We start from the raw sequence: 18434 nt of genomic DNA on the forward strand, positions 1-18434 counted from the left end.
CTGAAAAAATACTTCATTTTCTCAACCTCAATTGTTTCCAATCCTATACGAGTAAAGATATCTTGAAGAAAGCTGAAAACCTGTAACCATTGACTTCCATAGTGGGAAAAACACATACGATGCAAGTCATTGGTCACAGGTTTCCAGCTTTCTTTAAAATATCTTCTTAATTGTTCAACAGAGGAAAGAAACTCCAACATTCAGAAGTTGAAGAAAACGATGACAGAATGTTCTTTTCTGAGGGAACTATCCCTTTAAGTGCCGCCTAATATCGTGATTTTGAAATGTTTAGTCAGCTCATCGCTATGTAAAAATCTATTGGGTATGACCGCCTATATAAACGCTGATGATAAGTGTGAGCAAAAAGTGACACAGACTGCACACCAAGATTTAAATACATCTGTTAAAAGAGTAACTAGAAGCAACCACATGATTTGATTCAACAAAATAGTTTTCCCCCAGTGGTTTATACAGTATCTCCTCCCCATTTCTTTATTAATTATCATTATTCTATTTATTTATTTTAATATACTGAGTGTATGTTTATTTTAATTTCTTTGTTGCTTAGTTTTGATGTTGTTCTGTATCGTTAACTTCGGAAAAAGCTAAATGAAAATATAGAATTCAAAAAATGGCCAGCGTTTTCAAGGTGTCCTACCATTGGTCCTCTCCTGCTCCGCCTCTCCAGCCACTCGCTCTTCCAGGTGGGCATACAGGTGGCCTTGAGCTTCTCTCGGATCAGTCGTTCCTCAGGCCGGTCCTCCATCTTCTGCAGCCCGCGCAGAGTCTCCTTGTTCTCCATGTCCCGGCTGCAGAATGAAAAACAGAGTTCATATTGTTGCAATGCTTACATGCACAGACAAATGGCTTAAAAAATAATTAACAACATATTACTTTGACAAACCGCTGCATTAAGAAATAAGCTCTTTCCAGAGCAACTTCCCAACTAATCCATCAAGTTTCAATTCACACAAGATTAAAATCATAACTGATGGTCTCATTAACTGTCATTAAAGTGAATGGTGAAAAATCCCCCGAACCACCACCCAGCAGAGAGACAAAATAAATAAATAGAGTGGAGGAAGCCTGCAGGATGTGGAGCGTCTGTGTCTTCAATGAGCAGCAGGATCACACTCCAGTCCCTTCAGCTCTTTTGGTTCCTCAATACGACCCAGCGAGGGCTGCATAACAATAACAACCCAGGGACAGGAAAGCCAGACTTCCTGTGCTCCCCCAGTCAAATCGAATGAGGAAGTGCACTGACGTCTCAGCAAACTGAAACAACAGCTACTATTTAGCAGAACCGCTATCTGCTGACCAGCTGATTGTTAATATAAACGACCACCAAGCATGACAGTAAAAATGGCTAAATCTGCACAAGCAATGCTGTAAAAATGCCGGTAATAACAACTTACTAACTCTTTAAACACCACAGGGTTTTTTCAAACACAATCAAAACAATAAAGATACTTTTTTTGGCTAGTGGTTTTCTAAAAAAATACTAGTCACTACTTAACATCTTCAATTGGACAGTTTTGTTGTTGGAAAATTGCATAGATTGTTTAAAAGTTAATTATCACACACAAAATAAATTACGTAAATTAAACTGCTTTCCAATACAATTTTTGCCTATTTAAAGGGCAATTTTACTTAACTTCATTACATACAGTTGAAGTCTGTTTTTTTTTCTTTTTTAAATATTTCCCAAATTATGTTTAACAGAGCAAGGAAATTTTTACAGTATGTCTGATAATATTTTTTCTTCTGGACTAAGTCTTATTTGTTTTATTTCGGCTAGAATAAAAGCAGTTTTTAATTCTTTAAAAAACATTTTAAGGTCAAAATTATTAGCCCCTTTAAGCTAATTTTTTTCGATAGTCTACAGAACAAACCATCGTTATACAATAACTTGTCTAATTACCCTAACATACCTAATTAACCTAGTTAAGCCTTTAAATGTCACTAAGCTGTATAGAAGTATCTTGAAAAATATCTAGTAAAATATTATTTACTGTCATCATGACAAAGATAAAATAAATCAGTTATTAGAAATGAGTTATTAAAACTATTATGTTTAGAAATGTGTTGAAAAAAATCTTCTCTCCGTTAAACAGAAATTGGGGAAAAAATAAACAGTGGGGCTAATAATTCAGAATGGATAATAATTGTATATGTCATCCTTTACAAAAATTTTTTACATTTTCATTAAAAGGACAGTAAATATATAAGCACTTTAGGGTGATTAATAAAAGTAAATCATGTTTCTAGTGATTTTAGCACAGAGCTAACAGGCTTCAGCTGTTTACTAGCATTTTAACACCTTGTTATCAAACATTCCGTTTCTACAATTTTGGAAGTTTTTTGTCAGCAATAACAAAAAAAAAAATACACCACAATATAAAAACTGCATGAAAATTCACATCTCCAGTTAAATAATTTTTCCAAAATAGCAAAACCCTGGTTTGCGTAATGCATCTTTTGCTTCATAAATTTTATCCTCACAAATTTGCACATAATATGGTTGTACATACAATATTAAATATATCAAAATACCTGTACATATATTTGTCAATTTGTTTATTTTTATTCTCTATTTACTTCTTATATTTTTGATTGATTTATTTGGGTTATGACCGAAAGGACAAGATCTTGGATACAAGCGGTCAAAATAAGTTTCCTTCGCATGGTACACCCTTATGGATAAGGCAAGTAGCTGACACCCGGGAGGAGCTCGGAGTAGAGCCGCTGTTCCTCCACATGGAGAGAAGTCAGCTGAGGTGGCTCGGGCATTCTTTTTTGTATGCCTCCTAGACGCCTACCTAGGGAGGTGTTCCAGGTATGTAAGGAGGTGGCCTCTGGAAAGACCCAGGACATGCTGGAAAGACTGTCTCTCAGTTGGCCTGGAAACGCCTCGGCATCCCCCGGAGGAGCTGGAGGAAGTGTCTGGGGAGAGCGATGTCTGGGGTTCTCTCCTAAGACTGCTGCCCCCACGACACGGCCCCAGCAAATCGAATGAAAATGAATGAATGAATGAATGAATGAATATTGTCTGTGCTTTTAACATTTATTTTATTCACTTAAAAACACAAAATTTTTTACCAGTTGATATAGTACCATTGCTATAAATTCAATCATTCATTCATTTTCCTTCGGCTTAGTTCATTATTCATCAGAGGTGGCCACAGTAGAATGAACCGCCAACTATTCCAGCATATGTTTTATGCAGCGGATGCATATAATCTTAGGGCAAATGTTTTTATGCATATAATCTTGCATTCAAACACACACACACACACACACACACAAAGTTTACCCAATTAACCTATAGCGCATGTCTTTGGACTGTGGGGGAAACACAGGAAAAACAAACTCCAAACAGAAACTCCAACTGGCCCAGCCAGGACTCGAACCAGCAACCTTCTTGCTCTGAAACAACAGTGCTAACCAGACCACATGTAATGCATGATTTTAAATATAAACTCAAAAAGCTTACTCATTGATATGTGATTATATTTCTCGCTTTATTTAGATCTTTAGGGCAAATGTTAGTTCACATTTAAACATGTTAAATTAACATTAATAAAATAGAAAAACTATTTTTTAAAAACTATTTTTAAAACAAAGCTGTTAATTATGTTTATGTCTGAATCCCCGTAATGGTGTGCAATACTGCGCTCACAAATTATGAAAAGTCTTACGTAAACAACATATTTTGTGACGCCACCAAATACATGATAGTCTGTCATAATATGAAACAATAGACTTCTTTTGTCCATACGATACAGTTGAAGTCAAAATTATTAGCCCCCTGAATTATTTTTTCCCTAATTTCTGTTTAACGGAGAGAAGATTTTTTTCAACACATTTCTAAACATAATAGTTTTAACAACTCATTTCTAATAAATGATGGTTTGTTCTGTAGACTATCGAAAAAATATAGAGTTTAAAGGGGCTAATAATTTTGACCTTAAAATGGGTTTTAAAAAATTAAAAACTGCTTTTATTCTAGCCGAAATAAAACAAATAAGACTTAGTCCAGAAGAAAAAATATTATCAGACATACTGTGAAAGTTTCCTTGCTCTGTTAAACATCATTTGGGAAATATTTAAAAAAAGAAAAAAAATCCAAAGGGGGGCTAATAATTCTGACTTCAACTGTACATTTCACCATATTTCATACAGATAACATACTTGTACTGTCACAAATATGAATTCTTCTCACACTCGCACTTTACGTCTTTAACACAGCCCAAATTGCAACACTGTAAGCGTGCATAAAAACAACAGAGCAGCTCACTCCCACACTAGCAAAACCAGCTCTCACGAGCCCGAGCCAGCCGCACAGAAACCCGATAGCAGGAATTCACCATCTTCACTTTGAATGAGAAAGTCGGTGGTGGCCAACCCCTGCCTCTCAGATAACAGCAGTCCCACAGTGCCATGGGGCAGGAACAAAGAGGCATTGTGGGCCACGCAGGTGGGATGTGGAAGAGCCAGCGGCTGGGAATCCATTTCAAGACTCCACGTAAGCCTAGACTGCGGGCCTGTAGCTGTGCACACCCTTTCTCATGGGCCGCAGCGCTCTCAGCACTCGGGTTACTGCGAACACAATGAACACATCTCTGCTGGAGGGGCCGAACGCTTGGATGTCAAGTAAAGACTGCAAAAACACATTTGACTAACCAGCACTCGGCATGGGTAACTAAACTAGCTGTCGAGCACAAAGAAATGGCCACAAACAGGGTTCCCACTCCAACAATGTCCTCCTAATCAGTGTTGAGGAAGTTGCTTTTGAAAGTAATGCATTACAATATTGAGTTACTCCCCCAAAAAGTGACTAGTTGCGCTTAATTAAGTAATGTGTTATGTTACGTTACTTTTGAAGTAACTTTTGCGTTACTTTTTCCTTACCTGGCTAAGTTTTTTTTGCCTTTTTTTTTTAAAAAATAGAGAAGCACTGCAGTTAACAACAGCCATATCACCCTGCAGCTCAAGACCTGTTACTCACTGAAGCTAAGCAGGGCTAGGCCTGGTCAGTACCTGGATGAGAGATCACATGGGAAACTAGGTTGCTGTTAAAAGTGGTGTTAGTGAGGTCAGCAGGGGGCGCTCAACCTGCGGTCTGTGTGAGTTCTAACGCCCCAGTATAGTGAAGGGGACACAACACTGTAATTGAGTGCCGTCTGTGGAATGAGACGTTAAATCAAGGTCCTAAAAATCCCACGGCACTTCTCACAAAGAGTAGGGGTGTAGCCCTAGTGTCCTGGCCAAATTCCCACCATCGGCCCTGACCAATCATGGCCCCATCCAGCAAATTAGCTCCATCACTGACTCTAAACTCCATCAATAGCTTTTGCGTGGTGTTCGCAATGGCGTCATTGTCCTGTGGCTGTCGTTGCATCATCCAAATGAATGATTGCGAATTACTTTGGGTGTATGGCCATACATGATAAATGCGCTACATAAATACACTCATTACTTTCCAACAACGCACTTTATAACTTTCATTTACTTAAAAAAAACAAACAAAAAAAAAAAATAATAAGAACTTCCAGGCCGAGATCTATACAATGTGTTTGCTACTTTTGAATTTACTAAATTAACTTTTAAAAATGTCATATTTGAGTTACTTTTTTTAATAAAGTAATTAGTTACTTGTTACTTAGAAAAGTAATATTACATAACTTGCATTACTTTTAATGCGTTACCCCCAACGTACACACGATAAAATGTTTCCTTTTTACTCAATGTAAATTTCTGATTTGTTTTTGCACCAAAACTGCAACAAATAAAATATATATATATATGATAAATAAAAAAAATTATAATTAATAAAAAAAATTATAATTAATAAATAAACGATATATATATATATATATATATATATATATATATATATATATATATATATATATATATAGACAAGACACAATAATAAACATAATAAAATTGGGTGTCAAGTTTAACTTCATGCCAATAACACCGTATTTTTGTTGATCAAGTAAACTGTGTCTCTTGGTTTTCTCGTTTCTTCTTTTGTTTCGTTTCAGGTCACTTATAGTAAACTAGGGATGCGCAATATTGAAAAATAAGTGCATGCACAGGGATTTTGTAAATAACAAAAATCAATCAATATTTTGCTCGATTCAAAAATGTGTTGAAAAAATTCTGACCTCCTTCAATTCAAATTTATTTTTTAGCACTTTTACAATATAAATTGTGTTAAAGCAGTTTACCATAGACATTATAGTTAATCGAAACTGTGTCAGTCCAGTTTTCAGAGTTGAAGTTCAGTTTAGTTCATTTCAGTGTGGTTTAAATTACACTGCTGAAAGTCTAAACACTGAAGAACAAATCCATTGATGCACAAATCCACAAGTCCCAAACCAAGCAAGCCAGTGGCGACAGTAGTGATGTGTCAATAGAATACTGAATAATTGAAATAATATAAGGGCAGGGGAGTCATTATTAAAAAAACTAAGTAGCAAAGTAAAAACAAAAATCATTACTCTGTTGTACTGTACATACAGTGTGAATAGTACAAGCAACAAGAAAAACTAGTAATCTAGATGCAAACTTGTATAAAGAACACAAATGAACAATAAAAACTAGAAAGACAAATACTATTAATTACTGTAAAATGTTACATAATACAAAAATCTAGAGCATTTAAATGAAATAAAATGTTCTGCCTAATATTCCACAAAAAAAAAAAAAAAAAAAAAAAAAAAAAATCAGCTGTAAAATTTCAAACGTATAACAAAATATTTAGTACATTTTAGGCAGGGTTGCTTCACTAAGTGCAGTATTTTTTAGTGTGCATCTTGACATGTTTAAGTACATCTCTAAGCTCAAAGTACAAAATTCATAAGCAAAATCGAAAGTGAGAGTAGGCTAAGTAATATAAGGGTGCTGTCGCCAGTACTGTGAATGCGGGAGATGCTTTCAATTGAGAAATTAAATGTGCGCTGTCCATCTTTAATAAACTGCACTAAAATGCACTGTTTAAAAACATTTTAAACCTGTAAAACTCCTTCCTGAAGTGCAGCTGATCAAAGAGAGTTGGAACAGATCTTTTAATCCCAGTTTCTTTGCAAACCCTGTTCTGTGGATGTTTATATGTGATACAGAAACATGTTAATATGCTCCTGTCAATCAATTTGGTGGGTGGGGAAACTGCACTCCTACATCACGTTGCGGTGGGTCTTAAAATCACTAGGATTTGGATCCTATTTTAGTGTGAGAGGATTTATTTAAAAATGTGGAAAAATACTATGGACACACTATACCTGCACACATTTCTGTCAAACAGCTTCTAAAAGTTGGTTTTGCATCAAAGTGGCCATTTAAATCATATTGGTAGGATCAATGTGACAATTTATTCATCATGTGATGTTATTTTAAGTTACTTAAATTTAAATATGTTTTTGTTTTGAGAGAAGGGTAAATCAATTAATTAACAGGAGGGGGAAATAAATTCAGAAAAAAATACTTTGTAGAGCTGCACAATTAGGCCAGCGCTTCTCAAACATTTATTTTTTTAATATTACATGCCCCGCCATTGCTTCCCAGGCACTCATGCTGGATGGACTGAATGAAGCCTTGAAAATACACGTTTGTTCAGTAGCCGTTTCTGAAACTTCACACCACTGTCCTGCCAATGGCTCTAATAACCAAGTTTAAGTAATTAGGACAGGCATGAAGTATTAGTGTCTACCGCTATAGTGAAGTTAATCAGGTTTCCTTGCCTTTAAGCATGACAGGGGCGTTACAGAGAGCAAACTTCGTCACGCTCCTTCGCCAGGACCCAGCCGTAATGTGAACTAGCACATGAAACGAGCTGCCGTTGACACAAGCGTCACAGCGAGATCACACACTGTTACAGTCGAAGTGGGTCACACGGTAAAACGAGGAGCACTTTCAATCACTGCCTTACTGTACAACTGAGAGCCAATCCAAGTTGACTCCCAGGAGCAAAGGCTCACTAAATAACAGCTCTTCACATTCTGTTCTACAGGATAAAATATAATCTATATCAAACCCTTTTCAAAATCAATTTCAATTGTTTTATTTTCAATTATACTATTGATTTACTTTATATCTTTTACAGTTCATTGTCATCATTTGTGCTGTAAATATACTCAACTATTAAAAGGTCTTTTTCAAATGAAAGAGCACATATAATCTTTACAATAAATATTATTTCAAACTGAAATCAAAAAGCACAAATTGCTTAAAATTGAAGTCATTTTAATAAACCAATTGAATTTTTCATGGTTTAAAATGGGAATATAACCAGCATTTTCTGTGAGCAAAACCAAAGTTAACAAAACATAATTGAACTAAATATTTGCTACTTTTAATTTCATGAAATAACATCATTCTGCTATGCGACCCCTCGTAAGTTGGAATAAGCAAAAGGAGAGTAGAGAGTAAGTGATGCTTGACATATTGTAGCTCAGTAAAAGAATAATAAAAAACTATTGCTAATATTAATGTCAGGCTGCTGAATATTAATTACATGGTGTGCATTTGCCTTTCAATCACACTGTTCCCACCCAACACCAAATAAACCAGCAACAAAGAATTTTACCTGATATACGAGACACTCGCATTCTCTCTTTTTTTTTTTTTTTTGTTCAGTTTACATGCGCTAAAATGTTTTGGGATTGTTAGCAGGATTTAAAAACAAAATAAAATAACCTACATTGGGAAATTACGCAGGTTACAGGTTATGAATTTCAGTTACTTTTCTTCAAATCATCCAGCCCTAACCTTATACAATGTACTTACACAACAACTTCCTGGTTAAATGCAAAACCAAAACAACAACAATACAAAATACTTTGAGGAAAAGACACAAAGTTACTGACTTTTGTGCAAGTTGAACCATTTTAAAACCTGAAAAATATAAAAGTGTAACTTTAAAATGGCCTGTTCCAACTGAGTGGTACAGTATGAATTGGTATGCTTTTATGCTCGTTTCCTCTGTCAAAAGGTACCAAAAAGCGAATCTTACCGTATCACTTTTTGGGTATCCTTTCCAAAGGGTACCTAGCACAACAAAAGGGGACCAAAAGGAGGAGCCAGATGTGCAGCTGAAAGCTATTGGTTTAGAGGGATACGTCACTAGCATGTGTACAAGTCAGGAGAATGAAAACAAAGGAAGCGCTATTTTTAAATACACAGCCGAGACATTACACTGTTATAATATATACATAACAAGCCATGGTCTACCCGACCTCAAACAAACCTTGTCATCTTGATGAACAGCTACAAAGCGAAGTAGAAGAGCAAAATATGTGTGTGTCCTGTTGTTATTTAAGAGGATGTCTAAAGCGCGAGAGGTTTCACTATCTCCTGATAGCTCTCTATCGCTCGCCGTGCATCTATATTTGAAATAACGAACTTCTTGAGCTCATGATAATAATGTGTGCGTGATTATTAAAGTGCTTCTGACATTCGATCCTTTCAGAAATGGACATGCGTGAGAGTTGAGCGTGAAAAAAACCCAAAAGAGAAGCAAAAACAAAGGAGCAAATGATTCTTTTAGCAACCTAAAAGATTAACAAACTGCCATGTTTGTCTACTATCATCACCTTTTGGACTATTATGAGCTCGTAATGATGGAATTAATTTACTTTTTAACAAGATGTTATTATTGCATGTGCTAGTGAAAAATAAATGAGAGGTTTGTACTGAACAAAGATGAGAGGTTTGTACTGACTGTGTTTCATATCGTTAATGGACCCAAATAAGGCTTAAATGTACACTGTAAAAAATGGCCGTGATTTCAACGGTAAAAAAACTGTAAAAATGCTACAGTACAAATCAGTAATCTGGTTAACAGTATGTTTGCTTAATATATACGGCGAATAACCGTAAATTGACTTTCCCAGAAGTCCCTGTATGGCACATCACTTCTTATGCTTTTTGTTAACATTACATTGGATCTTTTTAGTTGTTTCCCCATCAGTTATGAACATTAGAGATGTATGTTACATCTAATGTTGATAAACAATGTTTATTTTATAACTTTAATTTTATGCGTGTTACCATACTGGTGTTTAGTAGCTGTGCGAATGACACTGAGCACCTTCTACATATTGATACACTTTTCTGCTTGTGGGAAAAGTTGATTGTGATGAGCGTTGGTTCATTATGTAACTTCTTCATCACCACCTGCGTATGGTTGTGCTAACGTGTCTAACTGTGTAACAAAAGATGTGTAGATGTTGGTAATTCAAAATACAGACATATTACCTCTAAAAATTTATAAAATACGGTAGTTTACCATAAAAATGAGAAATTACTTTTACGGTTTGTACCGTAATTTAAACGGTAAAGTACTGGCAACCACAGCTGCCGTTTTTTTACCGTAAATTTTACAGATTTATTTTTTACAGTGCAAGTTTGTTTTTTTTTTATTTGTAACCGGTAACATTTCAGGGACTTTAAGGCTCTGTATTGTGTTCATAAAGGTTTTATTTATTTATTTTTATATAATCGCAGACGTTACAGTAGGCTATTTCACATCATCATTGATCTGTAGCTATAATCAAATCCTGTTCATAGAAAGGTTAGTAATTAATTATTTATTCATAAGTATTTATGTTCATAAAGCATTTGTTTAGTAAGAAGTGCTTCTCATACAATGTGTGAATTTCAAGCGAGAAAGACGGCGACTGCAACTTTGTCAAACACCACGCCCACCAAGTGTACCATTGGTACCCTTCAGCAGTGGAGACGCAAGCCTGATAAAGGTGACCTGTACCAAACCATACTGTATTACTCAGAGGAAACGAGACATTTGGTGAAGGTACAGTCACAGTGACCGCTTTTGTATTGTTATTTCTGAGAGTGTACACATTTTTCAGTTGGCTTTATTTTCATTAATATCTGGATTACTCTTTTAAAATACTGTATATCATATATATTTTTTAAATTTAACTAAACAACGCAAATATGAATGTGGTGATTAAAGCATTAATAACTAAGCATAAATAAAAACAAAAATGATGCAACTTTAAAAGCTTTTTCCAAAGTAAAATCTCTAAATTAAATTAAATCAAATCCACAAAGGATGACCAATACGCAACTACACGTGCAATATGTAGTAATAACATGAAGTAGAAGTACCAATTAGTCTAATGCAGCTTTTTAAGTTATAATAAATAGAGAAAAAGTAGAAAATGAAACAAGAAGTGCTAGTATATTAGAGGATCAAATTGGGTCAAGTTAAGCAAATGATTCCACAAACAGGGTCTAGTTAAAAGTCTGTGAAAGCGATTTTGTGTCCGTTTAGGACAACACCACAATGCGGCATTCACTTGCTGAATGCAAGCATCTTTAGACAACCAGTGCAAATTGATGAACAGGTTTTGCATGCTTTCTGTTCAACTCAAAAGAGCCGCCTCGCTTTTACATTCAAGATTACTTAGAGGTTCGATAGCATGCACATGGCCTTTTGATCAAGAAAAGAATGAATATTTTAGCAGAAAAAAATAAAAGGATATTTCGTTCATAAATCAAAATAAATAAAAATGGTATGTTGAAGAAGTGATGATGCTTCTCAAGCCTTGAAATGAACTCTCATTCATAGCACTGGTGCTGCCAGTGGGGTATAAGCACACAGACATTTATGTTCAGTCAGCCAGCCCAAATACTTCTGGTGATCAATTCTTGCCATTACAATATCACCAAGATCTGATTTCCTATTTAACTGATTGTATTTTTATTACATTACAACATCGCTGCTGTAAAAGAAACCTTACACTACATTACATTAACCTTTCACTGGAAGTTTATTGTTGGCTGAAAAACATTAGCTGTGCATATATCCCATTTAAAAAATAAATAAATAAATAAAAATCAGGAGCACTAGCCAAAATTTAGGATAAGAGAACCACTACTACAAATGTTATATGTTTTTCTACTCCAATGCGCCTCTTTTCCAACTTTTTCCTTTGCACTTGAGATTTCTAAGATGCCTCGTCAAGCAAAAAATTTTGACTTTTACATGCAGCATCTTTCAGTCAGTTCCAGAGCAGTGGGCTCATAAGAAGACAAGTGGCAAGCATTGCAGGCTTTTGTTTATGTAGCAAGTTGGCAACTGTTTTAAACCTTTTTGCCTTTTCTGTGTGAATGTGAAGGTTGCAAGTCAACAATTTTATGTACTCGCATAAACGCTCCGAAATATATCTCGAGGTTGCATAGATTAAATTTCGGTGGCATATGTGACCAAGCTCTGGTTCTGTATAATAAAATAATGAAGCAACAGATTTATGATCAGAATTATACTAGAATAAAGCAATTTTCTATACTGATTAACACTCAATTATGCATTATGACTAAACACTTTTCATCCAAAGCGCTTTGCATGACTTTCTTGACACCCATTTCATCAGTTCAGGCTTTTCCTGAGAACTGAACCCATGATCTTGATGCAACTTATGCGATGCTCTACAGTTTGGCTCTCGTTAATGCTGGATGACTCATGAAGTATGTATTTTCACATGGCCAGATTTCTGTGTCAAGAGCTTTGACAAAGTGCTTATGCTGTTCAGGGCTGCTCATTTCTCACCAATGAAACATTTATGATTTTACCATTTTAACACATTATAAAGATTACCATTCCTATTTTAGATTGTAGTACACCAATCCAGAATTGAAGAATTTATAAATTTTTTGGTTTTTCTGATTATTATGTTTGAATTTAAGGTAGGCAAAGAATATCACAGTTTTAGTTGAAAAGCATTTAATGTAATTTTATTAACTTTATTGTGAAGTTTTTTTTTCCCCTCTTCACTGTCGCCACTGGCTTGCATGGTTCAGGATCTGTAGAGCTGCGCATCGTTGGATTTGCTCTTCAATATTTGGACTCTCGGTAGTGATTATTAAACCACACTGAACTGAGCTAAACTGAACTGAACTTAAACACTACAAACTGAACTACACTGTTCCAATTTACTATGACTTTTTATGTGAAGCTGCTTTGACACAATCTACATTGTATAAGCGCTATACAAATAAAGGTGAATTGAATTGAATATTGTAATGCCTATATATTAAATAGAATAGAAAACTTTATTGTCCACATGTGTGGAAATTCATTTTTGGCCTCCCAAGCATCACAAATACAAAAACACAAACACAGAGCAGTTTATGTAGCCTACAATGTGCACTCTGTACTAAACAAGATCTGGATTTTTAAAAATAAAATGATGGAATTAAACTTCAGCCTAAAGAAACTAAAAAATGAATTGCGGATCATATCAGTTTGTCGTCCGCAGCCTCACATGTCTATTTTGACAGTCAGCTGAACGTGGAGGAACTGACTTTATTTTTGGATGTCATCTGAGATGGCAACCTTACAATAAATTATTTCCTAATTTAGAAAGGACTATGAAAGAGATCAGTCACTTTGTAAAAGCCCCACAATGGATTTTTGTTTTACCATAACACTATTAGATAACATTTGGTGAAAAACTAAGTCTTGGTTTTGTTTATTACAGTATACACTCAATAACAAAGACATTAGGGCTGCAACTAATGATTATTTTAATAATCGATTAATCTTTCGATTATTTTATTTGATTAATCAATGAATCGGATATTTTAAAAAAGCATTAATTTCCAAACCTTTATTCAAAAACAGAACTTAAATCTTTGGAAAGTGAACAAACATGTTGTCCTTGAACATCCCTGAGCTGTTATGATAAAAATAATAAAATAAAAACTTGGTGGTTTTGTCCTGTTTTTAATTTAAAAAAAAATCTTAAAACAAGATACATACTAGACACATGAAATAGCATGAGAAATTATGTCTTATTTCCTAAAAAAAAATCCACCTCAAAATTAAGTGATTGTTTGGCGATCATTATTTTAGAACGATCACCCTTAATGTTTCTGTGGCGATGCGTCATGTTTGTCACGTGACACACTGCAGCCACAATAGCGCTGCATGACCGATGTATCCCTTTTATTATGCTTTTCTGTTTTAATACAAAATATACAAGTCAGTGTTTTTGTTGTATAAAAGAAGTATAAATGATCTAGATCGTGAACTATAACGTCGCCATGTTTACTTGCGGCCGCGCGCATGTGTTATTCATAAAAGCAGAACACGCAGGATTCGGCACGGAAATTCACCATTTACTCCCAAAATACATGCGAGCAAGTGACTGGCCAGCTGGGTGAAGAATAGATTGAATAAACATAAAACGTAATCTGTTAAAATTGCGTCGTTGTAAGAAAAGTTAACCTCTCGCTCTGGCCGGTAACGCTGCCAACAAATTAAGCTAACATGAGAAATTTCCTTGATGGAAAGATGACTGAAGTAGAGGAGGTCTATATAAATATATAGTTTACTGTAGTAAAGGCTAAAGTATACTATGGTAATTACTATTAGTTACTATGATAGTTACTAATGATACTACATTATGTAGTGTAATTTAATAACGAAGAGTTGTAAATATATACAATATAATGCTTATTACTAAATATTTCCCTTTACTATAAATTACTATAGTATTTTAAATGTGACACCTGGTTTTAACGGATTTTTTGTTTTTGCTGTTATATACTGTACTACTGTTTCTGTTTAGTACAGCATATAATTTACAGTAAATAATAGAACTAAACGATTTTTTGTTTTAAGGTCTGGTTTTGTGGTGGCTGTACTTTAAAATTAAATTAATATAATCTTAATTCAAGTGATGAAAGATTTTGAAATTCTAACAGTAAACAGAGCTACTGTAAGCTCACACCTGCTTGATATAAATGCTTGAAAAATATTTAGTTGAAAATATCCATTAAAAGCTTAAAGTAATCAAAAAGTAATCAGATGTAATCAGTTACTTTACTTTTATAAAGTAATTGAAAAGGTACACTACTCATCACATTTTAAACAGGGTAATGTTATTTGTAATCCATTACATTTCCAAAGTAACCTCCCCAACACTGCCCTTCAGTTCTCGATCGTCATGAAGGAAGCAGATCTCACGTTCGATCAACGTTTGTGAGAAATACTACAGTAAGAACTTCCCCAATGAGTATTTGATGTATTTTTGAGTTAATTCAAGCTTTTCTACCACGATGAGTCACACACAATGTTGTTTTTGCACGGCAAATGTGACAGGATACACGTTAATATCCACTGCTGTATGGATATCTGTTATATTAAATGCACAAAATAAACCTAACAGCCACAATTTAACAGCCACAAACTGGGATTGAAGCATCTTCTTTTATAATTTTACTGACATGCAGCTGTAGTGATAAAGTAAAGATGGTAAAAATCGCTGTAAATCATTACAAACATGCCTTGTTTTTAAAAAGTTTTAAACCTGTGATTGATGATCACAGAGAGCTGAACAGATCTTTTAATCCCAGTTGCTTTGCACACGTCCTGTCTTGTGAATATGATTAAATGCGTTACTTTGACATGTTAATACGCGGCTTTCAATCAATTCGTTGGGTGTGGAAAACTGCACTTTTAAGTAACATTGCGGTGGGCCTCAAAATGGGAGGGATTTGGATCCTATTTTAATGTCATGAAACTTAAAAATATTTAATTTTTGTCTTTATAGCACCCCAATATGACTGTGGACACACTATACCTACACACAGTTCTGTCCAAACAGCTTACAAAAGATGATTTTCATCATATGTGCCCTTTAAGTTAAACTTTGTATAACTTCAAAAATTTTGTTGAAACCAAAAATAACTTATTTTAATAAGTAAAAGCAACATAAAAATGTCATGTCAAATTTATTGTGTTGATTTTATGTCATTAAATTTTTTACAGTGTATATATTTTTATCAGATTTTTCACATAATGCACAGCATAGCCCATTACATTCATGTATTTGCATGTGTTTTTATAAGCTTGAATCTGCACACTGCACTGGCATGTAGCAGGAATGCAGAGAAATTCCTCCCACCAGGCTGCTTCACGCTACCCAATTGGAGCAGAGTGACCCCACAATCTCTCCACCGGCCCCTCTCTCAGCAGGACTGTCCGACTAACCTCACTGCCACCCACACACACACACGCAAACATGAACGCTGCTCAACAACAACAGACCACAACAGCCAATGAGTGCTTTGTGTTGGCATTTCTTGAATGCATGTTCAAGTGTGTTGTCAAAACGGTGGATGCATCAAAACAACAGTTGCATTTTTATATTTAACTGCACCAGGGTCAGTCGGGTATGCACTGATAGATGGCCGTTTCCTAATGCCTCCATGTGTATTTGTGTGTGAACACATTCCGCGTCAGAGGTTAATGTTTACAAAGTGCTTTGCATTGTGGAGCATTGTAGCCAATCACTGTCATGTTTGTTGAGCAGATGAACTCAACGGCCAATTAGAGGTGCTAAAGGCTCTAATACACACAGCAAAGCACTTTTTCATTCTTCATCTGCCTGAACATGGACAGACTGCTAGCTGAATTTACGGCGGTACACACACTGGTGAGAGCGGCATTTAGATGAAAACTCAAATATGCGTTTTGCTCAAAAAACAATTAAACAGCTTAAAAAAAAAAAAAAAAAAAAAAAAAAAAAAAAAAAAAAAAAGGTTAAGAAAGCATCTGATAAAAGCAATGTGTATGTCCATATGAGATCGACAGTGCAGCAGTCAGTCACGTTACATTTATTTATTTATTTTCTTTTGGCTTAGTCCCTTTATTCATCAGGGTTCGCCACAGCGGAATGAACCACCAACTTATCCAGCATATGTTTTACACAGTGGATGCTCTTCCAGCTGCTACCTATCACTGGGAAACACCCATAAACTCATTTACAAACATACACTACAGACAATTTGGCTTACCCAATTCACCAGTAGTACATGTCTTTGGACTGTGGGGGAAACCAGAGCACGCGGAGGAAACCCACGCCAACACGGGGAGAACATGCAAACTCCAATGCCAACTGACCCAGCTGAGACTCGAACCAGCAAACTTCTTGCTGTGAGGCGACAGAGCTACCCACTGCACCACCTACATTTATTTATATGATTTTATACAATAGACTGCTTTAAGTTTAGAAATTTGGTAAATGAATGCATGGACCTACATTTCCATAATGGTATAAAACTGGCACAAACTACAAGAACGAATCTAAAAATTATTTATTACTCTAAAAATCTCTCTTCAGAGATTTAACTTTAAAATGTTTAGCTGCTTTGCAGATTAATTGAACACATAAATACATCATATTTGACAAATACCTATTTGCATTTAAAAAAAGAAAGAGAAAAGAAAAAAAATCACACTGCTGTAACCAAGAGTGAATGCTGTAAACAATTTTAATATGCAAATAAAAGCTTAAAATAAATAGACTGATTCATTTTTATTTTTTAACATGAACAATTTGAAGAGCTTGAATGGTTTTGAGTAAATCTGAGGAACAGAAATCTGTCAGATTTGACTAAACATGTCTTCATTTGTGTTTAGACGACTAATAAATGTCAATTTTTTATTTGAGTTGAACAAGCCCCTTAGGTCTAAGTAATACAAATGCAATATGTTGAACACATTATGCTTTAATCTATTATTTAATTAATGTATTAAACATTTTTTTAAAGTTGCAATCGATCTTGCAATGGTACAAAAAAAAAAAAAAAAAAGTCACCAAGAATTTTAAATTAATACACACTTCTAAAATGTTAATACTGCAACAGCGCAGTTCCTAACTAGTGTTCCTGATCACGTTCCTGCACCCCCATCACACACACAGCTCCAGTGTCAGGCCGATTGTGCCGCGAGCCCTGATGAGAAGTGCTGGAACTGGAGCACGGGGAAGCCAAAGCTCATGAAACGTGCAGGAAACACACAGGTGGAGATATACACAATCAAACACGCTCTCAAAAAACACTGGACAAAATACATTTAAGCAAATCCATGCAAATGTCAACCTTGCCATGAAAAAATTTAGGTTTTCACCAAAATACAGAAACCGCTTCTAAGTTTGTCTAATCAAGTATTTTACAGTACTTTAAAAAATACTCAAACATGTCTCTGTCAATGATTTCAAACAATTATGTTTGATTTACCAAAGTCACACAAGTGGCATATTTACATTGGTCACATCCATACCAGAGAGCGGTCACATCCATAATGACACAATTTCCTCATAAATGCAAACATATTAAATAAAATTAAATCAATCAAGTTTGTTCTATAGTGAGCCAACTCCTATCCTTATGATTAGCATTATTTATTTTGGTTTGTGCAGTTTAATTCACAGAATTTCTGCAAAGTATGTTGTTTACTGCAAACTGCCATACTTTTTTGGTCACATCCATAGCGCATGTTTATTTTCCTCATTTAAAGTACAAAACATGTTTACAGATTGATATTGTTCTGGTTCCTTAACTCAGTTGTTCTGGAAAATATGAACAGATGTTTCAATTAAATGTAAACATAC

The 18434-nt window shown here is 35.0% G+C and overlaps 1 protein-coding gene across 2 annotated transcripts in view; it reads right to left on the reverse strand.

Annotated features, from left to right (window-relative positions):
- map3k1 (mitogen-activated protein kinase kinase kinase 1, E3 ubiquitin protein ligase) overlaps nt 1-18434 on the reverse strand; it is a 103556-nt gene that overhangs the window by 56357 nt on the left and 28765 nt on the right. Inside the window, exons 1-2 of one of the 2 annotated variants that reach the window (XM_056466398.1) lie at nt 895-1099; nt 659-809 (exon numbers count right to left, since the gene is read on the reverse strand). In XM_056466398.1, the coding sequence (XP_056322373.1) occupies nt 659-802 (144 nt within the window). In that variant the 5' untranslated portion in view covers nt 803-809; nt 895-1099. Of the gene's footprint in view, nt 1-658; nt 810-894; nt 1100-18434 lie in introns of those variants that run through there. The other variant, XM_056466396.1, reaches the window with a different exon arrangement.

The sequence above is a fragment of the Danio aesculapii genome, chromosome 10 (genome assembly GCF_903798145.1).
Source record: "Danio aesculapii chromosome 10, fDanAes4.1, whole genome shotgun sequence".
Lineage (NCBI taxonomy): Eukaryota > Metazoa > Chordata > Actinopteri > Cypriniformes > Danionidae > Danio > Danio aesculapii.